We start from the raw sequence: 22,892 nt of genomic DNA, 5'->3' as shown, positions 1-22,892 counted from the left end.
GCTGCCTCTCACAACATAGGGTGTGGGTGATGCTTCCTGGCAGCCTGCACCAATTCCAGTAGCTCAGTCTGAAGCTGCAGGGTGCAGGGTGACCATGAGCCTGGGCAGCAGGAGGGGTGAGGGAGGGCAGTAGTGGGTGGAGAACTGGGCAGGGGGCAGTATGACCAGAGGCTGAGTTTGCCCTGACACACATGTGCTGCTGCTCACAGGTCACCTGCAGGCCTCTGCTATGGTGTTTGTTGACAGGCCTTTCTTCTCTGGCCCGTGTTGGGTGCCAAGAAGATACAGGGAAGGAGAAGGGCCTCTTTCCCAAGAAAGTCTAGCTGAGGGAAGAATTCCAGGGAGTCAGCATGCAGTGCAGCCTAAGTATAATGTCACAGCAAACTGCTGTCACTGCTGGAGTGAGTGACAGCAAATGCGTTCTGCTGAAAGAACCTGGCAAGCAAAGACACTCAGTGATGCATGGACGAGAGTGCACAGAGGACTGGATGGATGCTTGGGTGTAGAAGAGGTGGATGGGTAGATGGGTGAGTGCGCTGATGGGTAAGTATGTGGATGGATGGATGACGGATGGGTGGATGGAAGGGTGGATGGATGGACGGGTGAATGGATATGTGGTGAGGTGGATGGGTGAATATTGAATGGTTAGGTGGGTGGATGGTTGGATGGATGGATGGATTAATGATGGGGTAGGGATGGTGAACTGCTCTTGCTGGGAGGGACCTGGCACAGAGTGAGTAGAAGTTGCTCCGGGTGAGTAGCAGGTCTTCATGCCTTCTGAATGTCACGATCATGGGGAAAATGGGCAATGCCTATTTGGTTCCCATGTGTGCCTGCCCACACACACATCCTTTCCTTTGGGTGTGTCCCTGGTCTAATGTCTAGCGCCTCTGTCTCACTGGGGCCCATACTCCTTACCTTTCCCTGTTCCCCACCTGCTCCAGGTCTTCCAGTCTGGGAGAGGAGAGGCCCACTGAAGAACCCACACCTCAAACCCACTGACATGCCAGCATAGTCCCCCACTTCTGGTCAGCCCACTGCCTTTGTGTAGGGCTTTCAGTAGCTTGACCTCAAAGGGAGGTCCACAGGGAGATTTGGGGGATGGAAGAGGACACATAGAGGCCTTTGAAGTGCCTTAAAATTCAAGTTAGCTGCCTACCTGTGGCCAGGCCTATGCAGGGGCCAGGGAGTCAAGTGGGCATTGCAGAGCTCACGCCAGGCTCGGTTCACAGGTCTGCTAGGAGAATGATGCCCACAACCACATGTGGCATATGCCAAAGCAGGGCAGTCAGGTGCTGGGAATGCTGTACCATCTGTTCTGCACACACACCCTTTCTTTTCTGAGTTTCACCTTCCTCCAGAGTATAAGCTGCTCAGCAGACAGGATCAGAGATTGCAAACCAGTGGCCCCAGGGTTGAACCAGCCTGCCTGCACGCACAGAGTCCCAGATGGTTTTCATGAATGACCTATTTCTAAAATGTGGGCTATTTCATATGCAAGTCAGGATTTCTGCTTCTTTAGAAAAATCAAAATCTCTAGCAGCCTGGGCCCCCCTGTTCCTGTCTCCTCCCTGTAGCAGTTAGGACAAGACAGTACTTTCCAAGGGCCTGGAACCCACCTGCAGCAGGCAGTGAGTGTGTGACCTCTGGGCTGACTACCCTTTGAGAGTCCGTAAAGGAGGATCAAGAAGGGTAGGGCACCTGTCCTAATTCTGTGACATCTCTGTCCCCTGTCCTGCAGCTTCACACAGGCCATGCTGAGCCAACCCAAGATGGAAGGTCTGGATAACCCCACCGCCTTTTGCTTGGGCCTGATGCTTCTGGGTGTGGGCACCTTGTTTGTGCTTTCCAGCTTCTTTGCACTAGGGTTCACTGGAACCTTCCTAGGTAAGACACAGGGCTGGAGTGAACTTGAGCAGGTACAGTGGGGTCCAAGGATGAGTGGGGCCCTGTGGCTGCTGCCTGCCATCTGTGTCATTCTCCGGGGAGCACTGGGGATCCAGCTGACTCCCAGCTCCATCACTATCTCTGAGTTGGGTCTGTCCATGGTTAAAATGGGAGGCTGGGCTCTACTATCTCACCTGACTCCTGGGCAGTGACCTTGTGCCTCCTGGGGGTGAAGATGGTTCCTCTCACTGCTGCCCTGACGAGGGCCCACATTCACCTCACAGCAGGCTCCCAGAGGTCCTGTTTGCGGAAAGAAGCTGTGGTAAGTCACCCAGGTGCACAGTACAATACCCTCCTCCTTTGCAATCATGCCTGGCCAGCCCTCAGGAGCTCCCAGAATGCTTGGCTGCCAGGCCAGATGGGTTCATGGTTTGTTGTGTTTGGGCCACCAGTAGGGCTGGTCTAGGGTGGGGTGCAGGGTGGAGGGACATTGTCCCTTCTCCATTCTCTACTGTCTATGGTTCTCGTACTTTGGGAATGGAAGCCCAATACTAGCCTGACCAGATCCTCACTCCCCACTGTGATAGCAGCAGCTTCCAGCTCCCTGGAAACCTGGGAGATGGAAGGAAAACCGGCGGGAGGAGGCTGGGAACAGGGGCAGAGAGAAGGTGGCAGTTCCTCATCCACAAAGGGAGCCCCTCCAGCACTCAGGCTCTACCTGGCTGTTAGCCCTGCCTGCAGTTGCTGGGAAGCTCAGTTCTTCCTCCCTTTCCAGCCTCTGACCAGATGCAGAGACTTGGCAGGACTCCAGGCCTCGGCTTTCTCCAGGGCCCGGTGGCAGTCTCTGGGGTCCTGCCAGCTTGCCCTGCATCCCTGTGCAGCGCGTCGCATCTACCCTGGCCTGGTGTCCCAGGAGCCAGCTCAACACTCTGTGCATGTGTGTGTGTGTTCAGGACTAGCTGGGCCCAAAGGGATCAAGTGGCATTGAGTCCTGCATTCCTGGTTGCCTGGCAAGTCCTGGCAGGGCCTTGCCGGGACAACTGTAGCGGGGGCCATTGCCCGTGGTTCTGTGCTTCACGCCCAGGCAGGGGCTGCAGGGAGCTGTCCTGGAAGAGAGCAGAGGTGGGAACCCTGGGAGAGGGGAGCTGAGTACCTGGGTCTGCAGGTGCAGGCAGGAGAAGACAAGGTCTTAGAACAGAGGAATGGGAGGCTGACAGGCCGCGGGACACTGGCTGCACAGGGGCACAGTCAGGGCAAGGGCTGGAGGTTAGGCCGAGGCCACGGTCATGCATGGGGCTAAGCCAGGCTTTGTTCTGAAGGATCTGGGAGCAGGGAAGGGGTCCCATATGGAAGAGCAGGGACTGATGAGACCCAAGACCAGAGGGTCAGGAAGTGGTCCTCCTGGCAGTGCTGGGGGCAAGAAGCAGTGGGAGGGCTCCATCAGGCCCCTGGGGGTAGGGAGGGGCTGGGGTTGCTGGAGGAGAGGGTGCAGTGCTGTTCAGAAAATTCTCTGGACGGCCAGAGGAGAGCACCCTGCGATGGTTGGGGCTGAGGTGGACGTGAACATGGATGGCTGCAGACGGAAGGGCTGGTGGAGCTCCTGGGGAGGAGGAAGGACACGCTGAGGTTGCTGTGGGTGGACAGTTAGAAGAGCAAGGCAGGGTGCTGGGTGACTGCAGCTTTGGGACGGACCTCCCCAGAAGATGTGGCCTAGAAATGCTAGAGGGACCCAACAGACTTTGGATGTAGGCCATGGCAGTCACTTCCCCCAGGAAGCAGCCTGAAGCGCGTTTCTTTGCCACCCGCCTCCAGGCCCCACTGCCCCACTTGCCAGTTCCTGGGAAGAAAGAGGCTCCCAGCAGTTCTCTGGTGGCTCCTCAGGACCCCTGCACTCTTTGTCCCCAACAATGGGCGACGCAATGCCTACTGGGCCCCTCCTGCCAGTGGCTTCTCATTGTCAGGCTGTTGCCCTACTTTCTGGCCGAGATGAAGCTCTGTCTTCCCCTAGACTGACAGGAAACAAAGGCAGGAGGCCTGGGAGGGCGCGGCAGCATCCTTCATTGAATGGCTGTGCTGAGCCTGTATGACTTGCTGCATGGGGGCTCGGGCCAGATCCTTTTATCTGTGATCCCTTGGTCTCTTCTTCTTGCCCAGAGCAGCCCTGCAAGCAGCCCGAGGTGGCCTCGGTCTTGCCCTGAGGGGGAGCTGTTGGCCGGGGTGAGGAGCAGGGAGGAGATGGGGTGGAAGTTATGAACTGCAGGTAGGCCTGCTTCAGCAGGTAGGTTAGGATGGGATGGGACTCCAAAGGAGGTGACGTGAGTAAAAGAAACACCCAAGGAGGAGAGACTGTCAGTACAAAGAGCAGGGAAAGGCATGTTCCCAAGAGGGAACAGCATGTGCAAAGTCACAGAGGCAGGAAGAGGGAGAAGACACCAGTATGGGGGATCTTGGAAATAGAGAAGAGGGGTGAGCAGGTGCTGATTTGGGGGTGGGACTCAGCACCCCAGTCCCTCCAGATTCACACCCTCCAAGGCATCTGGGGCTTGTTGGGGGGTGGGGCTGAACTGTATGCTGTTTGAACCTGTCCCCCTGCTGGCAGGGCCCTGTCTCATCTGTAGGACCTACCAAAGCCTACTCTGGGTGCCTCCCTTAGGAATGGTAAGGCCAGGGAAGCAAATGGTCCAGTGACCTTCCCACCCTCCCTACCTCATCTACAGGTGATTACTTCGGGATCCTCAAGGAGGCACGAGTGACCACATTCCCCTTCAACATCATGGACAACCCCATGTACTGGGGAAGCACGGCCAACTACCTGGGCTGGGCCATCCTGTGAGTACCAGCCTGCCCTGCCCCCACCCTGCTGGGCCCCTGGAGAGGGAAGTCATCCATGGAAGCCAAGGGCATTGGGGTTCTAATTTCTCAGGAGTTTCTTATCTGTGACAACAGAAACAACCTCCCAGAACAGGGTTTGGTGAGCTTCCTATTAAAGGGTCAGAGAAATTAGGCTTGAGGGCCACAGGCAGGGCACAGCCACTCAGCCAGCCTCTAGCACTGGGAACCGGACAGTGTGGTGTGGGCCGGGCAACTTCATTTATGGACACTGAAATTAGAATTTCATATCATTTTCATGTGTCATGAAATATTCTTTGGATTCTTTTAACCATTTAAAAATGTAAAAAGCAGTCTCCATCTTAGGTATCGTGTTTGCTGAGCCCTGAATTAGCACATTAGGACTGAGAAATCCTCAAGCAATCTGCTGGTCCCACACACCAGAAGGGCCACGTGAGCTGCTCAGGGGCACAGTGCCAGCGTAGCTGACCGAAACCCCTGTGTTCTCCAGGGCGCTCCTGACAGGGGGGCTGGTCCGAACCTGTGCAGTCAGATGCCCTCCTCCCACAGAGAGCCACCCTGTGCCAATGGAGGCTGGGCCCCAGGACTGCTGTCTGCCATAGTCAGGTATGGGCACTAACAAGGCTGTGGGGACACGTCCTCAGGAATCAGAGACCCTGAAGTGAAGAAGGCTGTACTGTGGGCCCTTGGCTCTGCACTGCCAACGGTGCCCTCCCCACTCCTGCCTGGCAGCTCATATCAGTCCATTTTCTTCCAAAGGAGAGTTTTTTTTTTTATAGGAAGTATTTTGCTACTTTGATTTAGCATTTGAATATTACTTGTCTAGAATGTTGCAGGTGTTCTCAGAAACTAGAAGGGCCCTAGGACCCCAAAGGATTAGATCTTAAATAGTGAGATGTCAGGAGCAAGATTGTTCCCTCCTGGTCCCCACCCCAAGTGCTGCCAGTAGACTTACCCCTGGATCACAGCTGCTAGAGTTTGAGTGATGAGGAGCTAGAAGGGGCTTTCGGGTCTGGGTGGGACCCATCCCACCTGCCACCCCACATCCAGATCACATGGTCCCCAGCCCTATAAGCTCACCTGAGGACCGTCCTTCCACCTGCCTTCAGCACAGCCCCTCTCGCCAAGATGTGCCTGCCCGCAGACTTGCGCATACTCCTAATTCCCTGACACACCAAGCTCCGCCTCCTCTGCCAGCACTCGCGTGTTTCCTCCTACCTGGAACTCTTCCACTTCACCCCTAGTTGGTCCTTCCAAATCCACCTTGAGGTGCTCCTTCTTCTAGGAAAACCTTCCTGGCCACTTGGGGTCCCCTCTGTTCTCCAATACCCCCCCATCGCTTGCTGGAATTAGCAATTAGTGGCCCTTCTCTCCAAGGGAAGAGCACATACACATGTCTCCAGCTGTGTCTGGTGCCAAGGACTGAAAGCCACCCTGGAACACGTGGCACCTGAGAGCTGCCTCCAAGGACATTAGCCATACAGTGTTGAGGAGAGGCCCAGCTGTGCTGGAGGATGGAGCCCATGGTCTGAGGACTCATTAGAGACAAGCCATTACCCAGCTGCCTGATGCTGACCCAGCAGGGCCACTTCCAGGACGCCCACAGCCCATCTGTCTCCTGCCCACCAGGGCCCCAGTGACTGAGCACCCAGGCGTGGCACCTGGAAGGCCAGGCTGAGGGATTCCTGAGGGCCAGGAGACTGGACATGGTGCAGGACCCTGATCTCTCCAGGCCTCCATCTCACCAACTCTCCTGCAGGGACTGGGTTCCTCTGGGTTCAGTGTGTCTTTGTCTGCAGAGCAGGACAGTCAGCGCCAGGTTGGAGTGTTAGAGGGTCAAGCTGGACCTAGGGTGACAGCAGATGGGAAGGTTTCATGTGGATGAGAAGAAAAAGGAATTTAAGAGTGTGTACCTTTCCCCCTCTGGGCAAACAGGACTGTCCCACCCCCCAAATCCCACCCCAACCTTCCCCACTTCACCCACATACCTGGGGCCATAATATCTCTGCCCCTGAGGGCAGTGGTGGCATGTTTGGTGGTGCTGGCTGGGATCTGAGAAGGGTGGGGAGCATCCTGCTTGCTCCGTAGGTGTGAGGTACAAAGCCAAGGTGGCCCACCAGCTTCTGTGCTGGGAGAACTGGCTGCCTGGAGGTCTTCTCCCCAGGGTTTTGACTTGAGGCTGGGAAAGGCTTTTAAAGGGCCTTCCAAAAGTCCCTGGCTGGAGCCACTCCAGTGACTTCTTTAGGTACTAGGGGTTCTGAAATCATAGGTTTTGAAATCATGGAAGAAAGTAAAGGTCAGTCAGTCCAGCCCTCTCCCATGACAGGCAGGGAAACTGAGGCTGGGGTTAGGCTCGTCCCAGGCTGCACAGCAAGTCTGGGATAGAGATGGGCTTGATTCCAGGGTCCCTTGGCTCCTAGGCATAGCCTCTCAACTTTGTTTTGCTTGCTTTTTGCGTGGATGATGTTTTTAGCAATAGGAAATGAACTGTGAGGAACTGTGGACCCTCCTGTGGTGGCCAAGTGCTTGCAGTCAGCTCAGTGGGCAGGGGGAGAACTTTCCTATAGGGGTGAGCTCAAAACAGGTGACTCATGTGAATGAGCCTGTTCACCAGTAGGTGTCCAAAGGTGAGGAGACATGGCCAAGGTAGGTCTACCTGGGGTCCTATCTGCCAGCTGGACCCTCCCTCCAGAGTCTTTCATAGCCTGTAGAACCCTGTGAGGCTGGGACCATGGCCAGGGACCAGGTTTCTCCCTGAGCCTAGCAGGAGACAAACTGTCTCTTTAGCCAGGAGGAAGAGGTGACCCTCACAAAGCTCCCTGTGACCTTCTCACAGTTCATTCCTCTCACGGTGCAAGAAATAGGCAGAAAAGCCACATCTGCCAGGATGCGGAGCGCTAAACCCAGCCCCAAGTCCTTCCACCATTCCAAGTTCCAAGTCTGTACCAAAAAAAAAAAAAAAAATATGGCCTCTGTGAGTAATGGGCCAGAGAGGACAAAGCCCTACTTTACAGCCCAGCTGACCTCTTGGGACCTGATTCTCTGGGAAGGCACAAGCTGAGATTAGAGAGTTTAGCTCAGGGACTAGCTGCTCACAGAAGCTGCCAGGCCATCCCTGGTCACTAGAGCTCCCAGGGAGCTTTGTCCTGAGCAGAAAAGCACCAGTCCTGGGGACACTGTCCACAGAGCGTGGGGCCCATAGTAGGTGCACCTTGGTGCTGGCCAGCCTGCCCCTGCCTGCCTCCCCATTCCCTGGGATGCCTGGCACATGCTGAGAGGCTCTGCTTGTTCTAGAAGACTGCAGTGGAGCAGTGAGCTAAGCCCCAGGAGGGCAGACTTCATGTCTACCCCACAAAGGTCTCTCTGGTGTCACATCTTGTTGTGGTGAGCCCACTCTATAGACAGTGGCAGAGGTGGGGGCTGAGGTGTGAGGGTCAGGCAGCCTTCTCATTTCATGTTGTGCAAGACAGGGATTCTCTCCCCCTCAGTGCCCACAGGGAAGGTGCTGCTGGACACTGGACAATAGGATTGGAGTCTGGGGCTCAGGCCTTTGTTGTCTCTGTATCTGCTCTGTCTCCTCCCAGAGCTCCCAGACAGACAGACTGTATGAGGTCCATGTGGGTATTAGGGAGTGGGCAAGGCAGAGGGTCCCTGCAGGGTGCACACTGGTACCCCTGTTCCTTGGGGCTGCCCCCCACCCAGGAAGCCTGTGCTGACTGACTGGAAGAGGGGCAGTCTGATGCTGAGCCTAGCCGGGGGCAGCCAAGAGAGAGGGAGCCCTGAGGCCTGGCTAGCATTGCCCTGTGCCTCCTCCTCAGCCCTGCCTGTGCCTCACCAACGTCCTCCTCTCTCCTCCCTGCTGATCTGGACGCAGCAGTCCAGCCCTGCGGGAGCTGGTGGGATCAGAGGTAACTATAGAAATAGATTGGGGGACAGCTTGACAGCAGCTATTTCTGGAAACCTGAGGCAGATGCTCTGAGGCTCCTCAATGCCGTCACTAACAAGCTGCCAGCGCTTGTCGGCACAGCAAGGTCAGAGGCTGGTCACCAGCAGAGAGCCTGTGACAGATGCTCTGGCCAGCCCTGGGCCCACTGCACGCATTGCCTGGGGCTTCGCATGCTCTGGGCCAGGGTGGGGGCTTTAGGCTGGGCCTGCAAGTGCAGGGCTGCTGTACCTCCCACCCATGCAGCCCAGCCAAGGCCTGGGGTGGGGAGGAAGTGTGGAGCCAACATTTCTGGAACGTCCTGCTAGAGCATCCCAGAGCAGTGGCCATGGGGCTGCACCTGTGGGCAGGGCCTGAGGCTCAAGTGGCAGAAACTCGCTCAGGGCTGTGTGTTCTTGAGGGTCCAGACTAGCTTTCTAGAAAATTCTTCTTTCCTAAGAACATTATCCCAGGCAGTCAGGGGGAGCATTTTCTGTCCCAGAACACTCCTGTGCACAAAAGAACAGGCTTGCCAATAGGAACAGTCCTAAGAAGCGTCATTCCTTCCTCTCAATTCCCTCCTGCTGTCCTGAGCTCCAGCCTGGCCTGAGACAAGGAAGGGGTGTGTGGGCCCTGCCCCAAGGGGACCCAGCCATTTAGGACAGGCTGATGGAGAGATAGTCAAGGTTCAGGACCCTGAGGACAGGGACACTGGTCCTTTAGGAAGTCAACTCAGGAAGGTGGGCTGAGGAATAGCTCAGCTCATTTGCCCCCAGTGAACCCGGTGTCACCCTGAGCACCCACTGTGGCAGCAGGAGGTGGCTGGACCCACTGACCATGATCTGTCCCCACAGACATGCCAGTCCCACAGGTCTGCTTCTGACGGTGCTGGTGGCCCTCGTCTACATGGTGGCCGTTCTGTACGAGGAGTAAGTAGGGGCTGGCAGGGCGGGGTGTCAGTGTGATTGACGCTGTGCCAGGCCGCTCCCCTTAGGGCCTTTCCCTGTGGCCAGGCAAGCTCTGCATGCTTCTGCCTCCTGGGCCATGCCATTCACAGGTCAGGAAGCTCAGAGGGGACACATCCAGGGCCTGTGAGATCCAGGTACATGGGCAGGTGGCCCTGGCCCCTTATGCCTTCACCTGCACTATGAAGATTTCTGGGGAAAGTGGGGATCCAGGTCCCACTGGCACAGGGGAAGGGCAGTCCGTGCTCTAGGCGCAGCATGCCTGGCCTGGGGTCCTCACCCTGGACCAGCCAACAGAAGCCTCCTCTGCCCCACAGGCCTTTCACCGCAGACATCTACCGGCAGAAGGCCTCCCGGTCTCACCGGAGAAGCTGATGGGCCCACAGCCAAAGGCCTGGCTGACCTACTGGCCTGCCCACTGCAAGTACACAGCCAAGCTCTGGGAAGAGTGGTGTTGGGCCACTGCTCCTGGCTTGTGCCCAGTGTGGGCTGCTCCAGTGCCTTGGAAACCACTGCCTTGGGGGCCCTGGACAAGCTGCCATTGGCCACTGAGCCCCCCTGCCCCATTGTCCCTACTGTTCCCACACCAATAAAGATGCCCTGACCCCAGCATTCCTCCAGGTTTCTTTCCACCCTCATCCTTGTCCTCATGGGGAAGGAGTAGGCTCTGGGCTCCAGGAGGGAAGGGCAGGGCCTGGGATGTCCCTTGAGGGTTCCTGGCCAGGCAGTGCCTTCCTCTGGATCATCCCAGTGCTGTGAGGTGGCACCACTGTCCAGGCTTCACAGAAGAGGAACTCAATGGAAAGGCATCAGTGATTCTTCTGGCTGTGACCACATCTTCACCCCTAGGTAACCCCACCCCCGCCAACCCCAGCACTCCCAGGACACCTCCTCACTGTCCCTTTCCTCAAGTGGATCCAGTCAGAGTCTGTAAACATGAGGGTGGAGTTGTGTAGATGTGTCACTATGTTGTCCCTGGCCACCCTAGTCTAGTTGGAGAGAAGACACTGTCATCTAAGAGTCACCACCCAGCAACTGGACATGCAGTGTCCACAGGGTGCCCACATGAGCTGCCAACCAAAAGGGCAACAGGGAAGCCCTGTGAGGGTTGGGGCATGTGCCAGGCAGGGCTCAGGTGACCCCAAGTGTCAGGTCAGGAATGGCTGGGGGGACTACAGAGGTGGCCAAAAGGGAACCTTCTACCCCTTCTCACACCAGCGTGGCCACTTCCTGTCCTCAGGCCCTGGACTCAGTGGGGTGATCATCCCTGGGGTGCCAGACACCAAACATCAGGCCAACATTCCTCTGCAGGGTCTCTTCATTGGCCCCAGTCAGGGGCTCCCAGAAGGGCTTGTGGGATTAGGGCTCTAGAGAGCAAGGCCTCTGCCTGTGTCATCCCCACCCTCCTCCATCTGTGACCTTAGGCCCTCCTTTGGCTCCTGGACTCTTCAGTCAAGCTCAGGGACTGCATGGGACAGCGTCTGGGGGCTGTCCTTTTTTAAACATCCCCAGTAACTGTCATCCAGGCCCCAAGGTCGTGGCTGGGTCATGGCTGGATTGGGCATTTATAAAGTGCCAGGGACCACAGTGTGCACAGGGCCACAGTGGGAACTCCTTCCAAGGAAGCCTGGGCCTCCCCTCCCAGCATCAAGGGTGGGTGCCAAGAGCCTCCACTGGCTGGAGTCCTGGGCCAGAGCACAGGACAGAGGCCAGACTGTCTGCCTTGAATTCCTCCCTTCCCCAGTGCCTTCAGTGATAAGACCACTGGGCCAGGCTGTCCCTTACCTGCGTCCTCACCACCCCAGGACGTGGTAGCAACTTGGTTCTGTGCAGATCTTTGCCAGTACTGTTCTCTTCTCTGAACCTCCTTCCCTGCAGTGAGGATGCTTGACCAAGAGAGGCTCAGCCTGGGTGGCCTCCCAGTCCCTGGGACATGGTCCCACCTGTGTCCCTGTCAGCCCAGCACCCACTGTGCCTGGCTTTATTTTTAGGCACCAATTGCTCAGCACCAAGCTGTGTGTGCTGGCAGCATGGGGAGGAAGCCTGGGTTCCCTGGCAACAGCTTGGCTCAGCCTGGTGGGGTTCCTCTGGTCACTCCCACCCTCAGTCTTCTGCTGACCTCCCACCCACCCCTCACCATGGCTGGGTTCCACCCACATACACCTCCATCCCCTGCCAAATGTAGATGGCATCAGGACACCCCATGACCCCATGTTCTCCTCAAGATACAGTCTCACCCCATTAACTTGGGAGTCCAGCTTCCTTCTCTCCCCAGGACCTGGCCCGCTGCAGCCCCTTCCCTTCCACTTGGGCCACAGAGAACTCAGATCTCAGATCACCTCCTCATCTACCCTTGTTGCCCCCTCCACCTGGAATGATCCCCCTTCCCACCCATCCATCCCATAATATTAAGTTCTTCTATGAACCAAGCACTGAACTCAGCAATGACCAGTTTTTAGGCCCTTTCCTTGGGGCACACCTCCCTTTTGGAGCACATTTTATGTCATTGTTACCACATCCTCAATCTCAGGGGAGCAATTCTTGCTGGTGAGGTGAGGACTGAGGAGGTGGCAGTGAGATGAGGTGGGTGAGGGAACAGAAGCTTTCCAGCATGTGCCAAGGCCCCAAAGCCTGGGGAGGGGCCTGGGTTCTGCAGCAACACTGTGGGGTTTGACTGAATAGTAGGTGACAGGGTCCCTCTGGCTGCTGGGTGGGAGCAGGTTCTACAGTGAAGGGGGCCTTAGGGCGAGGAGATGTCATTTCATACTTCCATTTCAAGGCTAATTTTAACCTCCTGATGGAGATATAACTCCTATACCATACATACAACTCACCCATTCAGAGTGAACTATTTGATGGTTTTTAGTTTACCCACAGGGTTGTGCAACCATTGCCACAGTCACTGTAAAACATTTCATCACTCCAAAATAAATAAATAGAAGAAACCCCCGTACCCCTTAGCTGTCAGCCCAGGGCTGTCCTCCAGCATTAATGAAGCACCAATCTGCTTCCTCTCTCTGGATTTGCTTATTTTGGACATTTCATACAAATGAATCACAATATTTGTCCTTTTGTGTCTGACTTTTCATTTAACATGTCTTTGAAGTCTGCCCATGTTTTCTCATGTGTCATTATTTGTCTTAGTCTGATTTTTGTTGTTGTTGCTAAATCTGAATACCACTAATTTATAAAGAATAAAGGTTTATTTGGCCTCCTGGTTCTGAAGGCTGGGAAGTTCAATATTGGGTGGTGTGTTAGTCAGCTTTCCATCACTATAACAAAATACCCAAGATCATTGACTTATGAAGGAAAAAAAGGTTTACTTTGGCTCAGACTTTTGGAGGTTCTAGTCCATGATCAGTTGGCCTTATTGCTTTAGACCTGTGGCAAGACAGCACACTGTGATGGGAGCATGTGGTGGAGCAAAACTCACCTCATGGTGAGGAAGCAAAAAGAGAACAAAGGAAGGGGCTGGAGTCCCCAGTCACCTTCAAGAGCACACCCCAAAACCTAAGGATCTCCCAGTAGGCCCCACCACCATCCTGGGATCAAGCCTTTAAAACACAAACCACTGGGGGACATTCAACATCCAAAATACAGCCGGTGTCTGTGTCTGGTAAGGTCCGTCTTGCTGGTGGAGAATTTGCAGAGTCCCAAGGTGACACGGTATCACCTGATAAGACAGACCATCCTGGCTCATGTCTCCTGTTATTATAAAGCCACTGTCCCATTGGATTAGAGCCCCACCATTTTGGCCTCATTTAACCTTAGTTTCCTCCCAAAGGCCCTGTCAGCTTTTCAGAGTACCTGACAAAAACAACTTGGAGGAGATGCTTATTTTGGTTCACAGTTTCAGAGGTACAGTTATGGTTGGCTGAATCCTTTGATGAGGCAGGACTTCATGGTGGAAGGGCATGGAGGAGGAAAGCTGTCACTCATGGCAGCCTGAAGCAGAGAGGAGAAAGAGACATGCCAGTACAAAATACAAACCTGTGACCCACTTCCGCCAGCCACACTACCTGCCTACACTTAGAACCAGTATAATAGTCCTTTCAAATGATCAATTCAGCAAATGGATTAATCAATTGATTAGGTTATAGCTCTCAGAATCTGATCATTTCACCTCTGAGCATTTCTGTATTGTCTCACACATGAACTTTTGGGGAACACTTTAATATCCAAACCATAATAGCCCCCCACCCCAAACACCGTAGTTGAATTAAGTTTCTGCTCTCAAAACCTCCCAATAGGGATTAAATTTCAGCATGTTTTTGGTGTGGCATTCAAACCACAGTGATACCTCTTTCCTTTTAATTGCTGAACAATATTTCATTGTATGGACAGGACACTTTTTTCTATCCATGCATCAGTTGATGGACACTTGGCACCTGTGAACCAATAATGTAAATAATGCTGTGAACATTAGTGTATAGTTTTGGTGTGGACATATATTTTCATTTCTCTTGGGCATACACCTAGGAATGGAATTTTTGGATCATACAGTAACTCATTTGACATTTTGAGTAACTTCTAGACTGCATCCTATAGTGTGTGAATCATTTTACATTCCCATCTCAGTGGGAATTTTTTATTGATGCATTATAGTTGTACTTAATGTGGAATTTGTTGTTCCATATTCATACACGCACTCAAGATAACAATATAATTTGGCCAATATCATTCCCCAGCACTTCCTGCCTCCCTCAGTGATAATTTTAAAAAATATCAATGTCAGCATATCATGAATCTCCTGGTTGGCCATTTCTAATCCTGTCCTATTATGATGGGATTTTATTGGAACTAGTTTTGCACTTGCACAATCAATAGGATTCACTTTTCCACCACTGTAGCAAAATACCTGAGATAATCATTCTAAAAGAAGGAAAGGTTTATTTTAGTTCATGGTTTCAGAGGTTTTAATTCATGGTCTCTTGGCTCTATTGCTTGGCTCTTTTGCTTTGGGCCTGGGGTGGCACAGTTTATTATGGTGGGAGTATGTGGAGAGGAAACCAGGGCCCCAATAACCCCTTCAAAGCCATGCTCCCAGGGACCCAACTTCCACCAGGCCATACCTCCTACAGGCCCAACTACCCCCCATAGCACTTTGGACTGGGAACCAAGCCTTCAACATGTGGATCTTTGAGGGACATTCCAAATCCAAACTATAGCAGGGATAATGAGGAAAGCTCCAAGGGACATGTGACTGACATGTGTGGATGGATGTCCTGTGATGGACAACAAAAGCCAGATGCAAAGGCAAAAGTAATCTGGTAGTAGAAGCCAGCTTAGTTGAGATGGGGTTGTCTGGGTGGGTGTACAAGGCAGACTTGGGGGCTGGACATGCCTCTATATATGTGATGGAGTCAAAAGGTGCATATGTATGTTGGCTTTCTTCAAGCCATTAACTTCAGATTTTTGCATTGTACAGTAACTAAGTTATGTCAGGTGGAACCATGCAGAATGGACCATATTGAACCATTTTTAATAAAGACAGTACTATTGTGTGATTCAAACTAATACTTCAAAAATTTTAAGAGAAAATTGATTTAAGAGAAGATTGAATAGGAACTGATCAGAAAATGATCAGACAGCAGAATACATCACACCCAAAACCTAAGAAGTAACATGATAGTGGAGGTGTTTTAGCCATGATGCTCAGGTTGGACCTCCTGAAGAGGTGACATTTGAGCCAAGCAAGAGGCAGCAGATTGACAGAAGACTTCTCCAGGCATCTGGAAATGACAAGTGCAAAGGCCCTGAGGTGAGAACAAGTTTGGTGTGCCCCAAAGCAGCAGCTCTGAAGCACTGAGCTATGAAGGGGTGTCAACCACTGGGCACTTGGTCCCATGGGGGGCAGGCCAGGGTTTGGGGTCCCCTAGGTACTCAGACCAGGCTGTGTGGCCAACATTTCCTGCCTGGAGCACCATCTCTTCACCCCCATGACCACCCTTAACATTTGGTGGGATGCTAACCTTTCCCCTTCCATCCAGAGCAAGAATATTGCTGTATCACAAGTAAGTGACTCTGACGGATAGTTCCCAGTCTCATCAATACTGTTTGTAGCCTCATGTCCCAAGCATGCAGGAAACAATTATCTGTCACACAACAGCAAGTAACCACAGGTTTCTAGAGACATATGAATTACCTATACTGAACCAGGAGGACATACATAATTTAAATAGATCAATTTCAAGTAATGAAATAGAAGTCATCAAAAGCCTACCAACAAAGAAAAGTCCAGGACCAGAGGGGTTCTCAGCCGAGTTCTACAAAACCTTTAAAGAAGAGCTCATTCCAATACTCCTCAAAGTATTCCATGAAATAAAAGAGGAGGGAACCCTTCCAAACTCATTCTATGAAGCAAATATCACCCTGATACCTAAACCAGACAGAGACACATCGAGGAAAGAAAATTTCAGACCAATATCCTTAATGAACATCGATGCAAAAATTCTCGAGATTTTAGCAAATTGCATACAAAAATATATTAAAAAGATAGTGCACCATGATCAAGTGGGTTTTATCCCAGGGATGCAAGGTTGGTTCAACATCTGGAAATTAATAAATGTAATTCACCATATCAACAGACTTAAAGTCAAGAATCACATGATTATTTCCATAGATGCAGAAAAAGCATTTGATAAAATAGGCTCCCCTTCATGCTCAAAACACTAGAAAAAATAGGGATAGTGGGATCATAACTCAACATTGTAAGGGCCATCTACCCTAAGCCCATGGCTAATATCATTCTAAATGGTGAAAACCTGAAAGCATTCCCCCTAAAAACTGGAACAAGGCAGGGATGCCCTCTTTCACCACTTCTATTCAACATTGTTCTCGAAACTCTAGCCAGAGCAATTAGACAGACCAAAGAAATTAAAGGGATACGAATAGGAAAAGAAGAACTCAAACTATAAACCTGTACAACGTAAAAATACCAAGAGACACGGGAGGTGGGGGTGCTGGAAGCTGGGGAGCACACATGTGCCTCTCCAGAGCAGGGTCAAGGTGCCATGGAGTGGTTATGTGGGCGTGTCCTGCTGGGCTTTCAGACCCCAACCACCGTGAGTCAGCTACCGTAGAGTCTGGTCCAAAGCCACAAAAGCAAATCCAGGAAGAAAAAAGGAAAACTTGAGTTTGCAGAGAAAGTTCAGAGGTGGGAGGTGGAGCTTCTCTCACTGGGAGTCTGGCAAGGGGATATCAGCAACGGCAGTCCAGCTGGCCTTGGGGTGTGGCACAAGAGGCCCCGCCTTTTCTGTTCCTTTCACTCTGGTTCTATCTGGTTTGGAAGAGAAAATCCTTTTGAGAAAGAAAAGGACCCATCTGTGTTAACAGTGTCATCCACCTGCTTCTGGGAAGTGAGGTCCGGAGTCCTTGTGCCCTGCCAGCCCCAGGCGCTGTGGGGCGCTCAAGGCAGGGATGCCCTCTTTCACCACTTCTATTCAACGCTGTTCTCGAAACTCTAGCCAGAGCAATTAGACAAACCAAGGAAATTAAAGGGATACGAATAGGAAAAGAAGAACTCAAACTATAAAACTATAAGAGCGGAGCAGAGGGCTCCGCTAAGTGAATTCGTTTATCTGGAGGAAGGAATCCCCCATAACCCAGCACTGTGGGGGGTGGGGTGATGGGCCCAAAAGTGAACACCCCGCACAGGAGCCCTGAGTTCTGCACAGGTGTGGCTCCTTCTCACATCCTAGGGAAGACGAGCTCACTCCCGATGGGGAGGGGGTGAAGGAACAGGGAGCACCAACAGATACAAGAACTAAAGATCGTGAGGGGGAACCAGCCCCAGCTGGCCAGCCAGGTACCTCCTGCATAAATTGCACCGGGAATCAGATCCAGGTCAAAGACTGTTGACATTTCTTAGATCCAACCGATGAGTCCTTGGGTTTCCACTCTGTGATGTGTGCTTGAAACATCTGATCTCAAAAGTGAGACCTGGGAGAGAAGCCAGAGGATTCTCTGCATGTTGGTACCCTGCTGGGCTGAGAAATGAGCTGGACATTGGTAGCAGCCCCTGTTGCTGGAGTCATTGTGGAGGAATAGGGGTGTGCAGAATCACAGGCCTCTGAGCTGACCAGATGGCCCTGGGGTTTGAGCCTGTCATAGTTAATAGCTTTGGTACTCCAGCAAGTCACTACCCTGTGCCTCAGTTTCTTCAAGTGCAAAATGGAGAGATTAATAGTCCTACAACTCAAGGACTTCCTGGAGGAAGGGCAACATCATCTAGAACAGGGCCTGAGGGGCTGGGGAGATAGCTCAGTTGGTAGAGTGCTTGCCTTGTAAGCACAAGGCCCTGGGTTCGATCCCCAGCACCCAAAAATAAAAAATAAATAAAAAAATAAAAAATAAATAAATAAATAGAACAGGGCCTCTCACAAAAGAAACACTCCTGGGTCAACATGAGCCCTGGGGTTGGATGCCTTGCACCACTCCACAGAGACAAGGAGATTATCTGGAATCCTGGGTCCTCAGAGGGGATAGCTTTGAAAGTCCTTCCTGAAGGGTATGTGTGGGACTGGCACCCAGAGCCCAACTGATGGGTGTTGGGATAGTTAATACTCTCTGGGTTTCTCCCAAATCGGATGCAAGACAAAATAACACAGCCATACCTGTCATAGCCAGGAGTAATGGCTTCTTCAGGAGCTCCAGGCTGGAGTGAGTTAGCTCCAGACAGCCTATTTCTGGGCCTTCTAGGAGAATCAGCCCACTTCTGGTTACTGATCAACCTGCCAGAAGCTGCCAGTCTCCCCTTCCCTGGGGCCTCATGGGTCATTTACTACACATTGTTATTGTTATGATCAGGTCCTGCTCTCCTGGAGTGTTTGCACTTTTTTCATCCACAATCACAGAATCGCCATCTTCCAGAGGAGGAAACTGAGGCCAAAGAAGGCAAGAGGCTGTGCGGTGCTCATACACCTCTTCTGTGACTTTGTACCCCAGTTTCCTCCATACCAAATGGGAACGTTAGTCCGCAGGGCTATAAAGGCCCAAAATGCCAAGGGGGAGAGGCTGGGATGCTCGCCTAGGCCGGTTCAAGGAAAGGTGAGATTCTGGGTCTTTGGAGTCAGGGACAGGAAAGTGTGGGGGCTGCCCCTGGCTGAGAACTCCTCTAGGCCACAGAGCATCTCTGGCTGGGAGAAAGGAACGGGTTATCTGTACTAGAGCGCTGGAGTGGAGGTCGGCTCCTACTGGGCCTCAGTATGGCGCCCCAAGTTTCGCGTCCCCTCGCTTCCCACCTACGGCCCCTCAAACCCCACCTACACCCCCTGATCTGCTCTACAGCCCTGTGACTCGCCCTCTGGCTCCCCCTGCTGCCAGCAGGGTCCTCTGCTGCCCTCTGGCGGCCTGAGCGTGCAGCGCGGGCCTCAGCTCAGAAAGCTTGCAAAAGCCACTAGAGTCGGGCCACCAGCACCAGGGAACAAGCACCGGCCTGAGCGGAGAGGGCTGGCGTTGAGGGATCTCATCCGAAGACCGAAAGCGATGCGGTACTCTCAGACACCCAGAAAACGCTGCTGCTATTGCTGGGTTGTTATCGTTATTTTCTGGGGAAACTGAGGCCCAAAGAAAGAATGAGTGTATATGCGCGGGGTTTTTTTTTTTTTTTTTTTTTGGGGGGGGGGTCCTTGCCCAAAGTCACAAAGTCAGGCACAGCCAGGACCAGAACACTAACGCCCCTGCAGCCGCTGTACCCAGTGCTGTGGAAAAGCGCAGGGTTCGTACGTCCTTAGCCCCAACCTGGACTCAGTTTCCTCTGCGCACCCAGTGGGCAGCAGCAGTGCAGTTGTCTACCGAGGTCGCGGGCAGGAGGGGTGCGGGGAAGTAGAGGAGGGCGCCCGCGGGGCGTGACGCACTGAGGCTGGGAGGGCACATGGTGGCGCGGGGCGGGGCGGCCCCTCAGGCTGCATATAAAGGCGGCGGCGGGACGCGGAGAGCCAGAGCGAGTTGCCTGTGCCGGAGAGTTAGAGCCAGACCTGAGCCCTCTCCTTAGCCAGAGCCACAGAGGATCTGCCGGCGAGCGGAGCCCAAGCAGAGCCCTCCGCCGCCCCGGTGTCTCCACTCTCGCGCCCTCCGTAGCCCTCAGCACTTCTCTTGGTCCCGCTTCCGCCCCCGGCCCCTCCGCCCAATGAAACTGGCGGCGATGATCAAGAAGATGTGCCCGACCGACTCTGAACTGAGTATTCCGGCCAAGAACTGCTACCGCATGGTCATCCTCGGTTCGTCCAAGGTAGGCAAGACGGCCATCGTGTCGCGCTTCCTCACCGGACGCTTCGAGGATGCCTACACACCCACCATCGAGGACTTCCACCGCAAGTTCTACTCCATCCGCGGAGAGGTCTACCAGCTTGACATCCTTGACACGTCCGGCAACCATCCGTTTCCAGCTATGCGGCGTCTCTCCATCCTTACAGGTGAGCTGGGTGGAGGGCCCACGACAGTGGGCGGGGAAGGGAAGGAGTGGGGACCCCTGGTCTAGGATAGTCCGGCGAGGGTCGGGCTGGCGGCGCGGTCTACGCAGGTCCCACTTCTGCGCGCTGAGTTTTGCGCTTGAAGGGAACAGCGCACCCCGCTCGGCTGCTGGAGCCCCTTTGGCAGCCGCCCTCACCTTCGCCCTCTGCCCCTGCCTCTCTGTAGGAGACGTTTTCATCCTGGTGTTCAGCCTGGACAACCGCGACTCCTTCGAGGAGGTGCAGAGGCTCAAGCAGCAGATCTTGGACACCAAGTCTTGCCTCAAGAACAAAACTAAGGAGAACGTGGACGTGCCCCTGGTCATCTGCGGTAACAAGGGGGACCGGGACTTCTACCGCGAGGTGGAACAACGCGAGATCGAGCAGCTGGTGGGTGACGACCCCCAGCGCTGCGCGTACTTCGAGATTTCGGCCAAGAAGAACAGCAGCCTAGACCAGATGTTCCGCGCGCTCTTCGCCATGGCCAAGCTGCCAAGCGAGATGAGCCCCGACCTGCACCGAAAGGTGTCGGTGCAGTACTGCGACGTGCTACACAAAAAGGCGCTGCGAAATAAGAAGCTGTTGCGGGCTGGCAGCGGTGGCGGTGGCGACCCGGGCGATGCCTTCGGCATCGTTGCGCCCTTCGCGCGCAGGCCCAGCGTGCACAGCGACCTCATGTATATCCGTGAGAAAGCCAACGGCAGCAGCCAGGCCAAGGACAAGGAGCGCTGCGTCATTAGCTAGGAGCCCCCACCGTGCCGAAGACACAATCCAACGAGGACTTTTTTTTTTTTTAAAGTCAAGTTTGACGCCTGGGCCTGTGGGGTGCACCCCGGGCCGCGAGCGCACGCGGACTGGTGTCTTCCCTTGGAGAAATCCGGCCATGCGCACTGGGAAGGCGCCACCAGAGAAGAGATGGTCATCTGCTCTGGAAGGAAGAACTGGCAAAGACATGGACTCCCCCACTTTTGAACTCTGTTGGCGTCTCCCATCCCCAACAACGTGGATGGTGGCCCAGCAGAGGGGATATTTGTCAGAGACCAGAATGAGAGTAGGGAGGGGGTGTGAGGTTCATCAGCCACTGTTGGGCGTCAAGTAACTGGTCCTCCCTGGCTTTAGCTTGAGGGTCAGGACCATTGGGGCATTATCTTGTCTGTGATTTCTCATTGCCAGTGACAGCTGGCCAAGGCCGCTGTCCTCCGGAAAAAACTGGCGGGGGTGTGTGGGTCAAAACATAGCCAAGAGACTTGTTTACATATGTGCGTGTGAAGTTGCACAAAGGAAAAACATAAAACTTGCACTTTAATAGTAGTTCCAGTCAACATGGACATGAACAAAATCCTTTCCAGGTGTTTATACTCTGTGTGTGTGTGTGCGTGTGTGTGTGTGAAATCTTTAAAGTTATTGTTGTTTTTTTAATATAAAATAAAATAATTTAACATTGAAAACAGGACTTTGTTTGCTTCTAGAAGGGAGGAGGCTGGGTTTCTGCTGCAGTGACTTTGGACATCACCATCTCCAGAACAGAACCCTGCCCTTCTAGAAATAGCTTTCCTCATGGGGGAGGAAACCAAAAAAGTTCCAGATGATGGGAATTCTAGAAAACCAGGACAGAGGATTTCAGGGATCCCCCTAAAAAGATCTTTCTAGCCATCTACCTGGGTGATCTTCTTTAGGCTGTGTCACCTTGGGCCTCATTTTCTGAGTGAACAATTTTTTTTTTTTTTTTTTTTTTTTTTTTTTTTTTTTTGTGGTGCTGGGGATTGAACCCAGGGCCTCATGCTTGTGAGGCAAACACTCTACCAATGGAGCTATAGCCCCAGCCCCTGAGTGAACATTCTTATTTCCTCTTTGGCAGAACTGATTTCTCACTAATCATAGGGCAGACTCAAGCTACAGAGGGTTGTCAAACTTGAAATGCAGACTGTTTGACCTGTCACCCAGGCTTAGCTGTCACAAATAAGGAAATGGAACCAGAGTGACACACCTGGGAGCAGGCTTGTGCTGGACCCTCGTCCTCTTGCCCCAGAGTTACATGACTGGAGATAGTTAAGATCCTACAGCCTCGAGCTCCCCCTGTAGCTTCCAGAGGCACTTGCTGACCTGGGCGGGGTCTGGCAGCCCTCTGCATCTTGCTTTGTCCCTCAGTGGTTAAAATCATCAGCTTGTAACTTGTGACCCAGCTCTCACTGTGTAAATTTGAAGCAAGTGACACCTGCCAAATTCATCATCTGAGAAATACAGAGAAGGCCCTCTGCATGGAGTAGCTGTGGGGATTAGGTGTGATGTTTGAAAAGTACTGAGCACAAATGTCTGCCACCCAGTAATCCACATAACTGGTAGCTTCTTAGAGGATGCTCAGCTCTCTGTGAAGGAGACTCAAAACTGTCCTAGGGGAAGGACTTCAACCCTGCTCTGGTGAGGGCCACTCCCTGCCAGTACTGGACCTCTTCAAATTGCCAAAAGTTATCCCCACCAGGAGGAGGGATGGCCCAGAGGTGGCTCACACACAGATGTGGAATGATCCTCCAGTCAGATTCACCTGTGGGGATAGATGCTCCTCATTGAGGAAGTCATTTACTGAACCCAGGGGCATCCTACCACTGAGGTATATCCCCAGCTCTTTTTTACTTATCTTGAGACAGGTCTTGTGAAGTTGCCCTGCATGGCCTTGAACTTGTGATTCTTCTGTCTCTCAGCCTCCAGAGTAATTGGGATTACAGGCATGCACCACTGTGTCCAGTAGTTATTGTTCTTATGCTGGTTTAACTGTGCTGGAAGGAGAGGGGCAAGGAGCAAGGTCTTCCAACTTCATTC

The 22,892-nt window shown here is 53.1% G+C and overlaps 2 protein-coding genes across 2 annotated transcripts in view; both read left to right on the top strand.

Annotated features, from left to right (window-relative positions):
• The window catches only part of Pemt (phosphatidylethanolamine N-methyltransferase), a 69,516-nt gene extending 56,667 nt beyond the window's left edge, over nucleotides 1-12,849 (top strand). Inside the window, 4 exon segments of the mRNA XM_047546633.1 lie at nucleotides 1,742-1,887; nucleotides 4,605-4,716; nucleotides 9,514-9,588; nucleotides 9,942-12,849. Of these exon segments, the coding sequence (XP_047402589.1) occupies nucleotides 1,742-1,887; nucleotides 4,605-4,716; nucleotides 9,514-9,588; nucleotides 9,942-9,999 (391 nt within the window). The 3' untranslated portion in view covers nucleotides 10,000-12,849.
• A 6,712-nt stretch (nucleotides 12,850-19,561) lies between these two features.
• Rasd1 (ras related dexamethasone induced 1) lies at nucleotides 19,562-21,517 on the top strand. The gene is made up of 2 exons (XM_047545568.1): nucleotides 19,562-20,039; nucleotides 20,263-21,517. Exons 1-2 carry the CDS (start codon nucleotides 19,754-19,756, stop codon nucleotides 20,817-20,819), a joined length of 843 nt encoding a protein of 280 aa, XP_047401524.1. The 5' UTR covers nucleotides 19,562-19,753; the 3' UTR covers nucleotides 20,820-21,517.
• Nucleotides 21,518-22,892: the final 1,375 nt, after the last annotated feature.

Source organism: Sciurus carolinensis, chromosome 3 (genome assembly GCF_902686445.1).
Source record: "Sciurus carolinensis chromosome 3, mSciCar1.2, whole genome shotgun sequence".
Lineage (NCBI taxonomy): Eukaryota > Metazoa > Chordata > Mammalia > Rodentia > Sciuridae > Sciurus > Sciurus carolinensis.
This window is presented reverse-complemented; position numbering and strand designations above follow the sequence as displayed.

Excerpts from the sequence above, each read along its gene's own strand:
- Rasd1 (XM_047545568.1), top strand. The coding sequence starts at position 19,754 with ATGAAACTGGCGGCGATGATCAAGAAGATGTGCCCGACCGACTCTGAA. Across the intron at positions 20,040-20,262 it reads GCGTCTCTCCATCCTTACAG|GAGACGTTTTCATCCTGGTG; the intron begins GTGAGCTGGGTG and ends GCCTCTCTGTAG.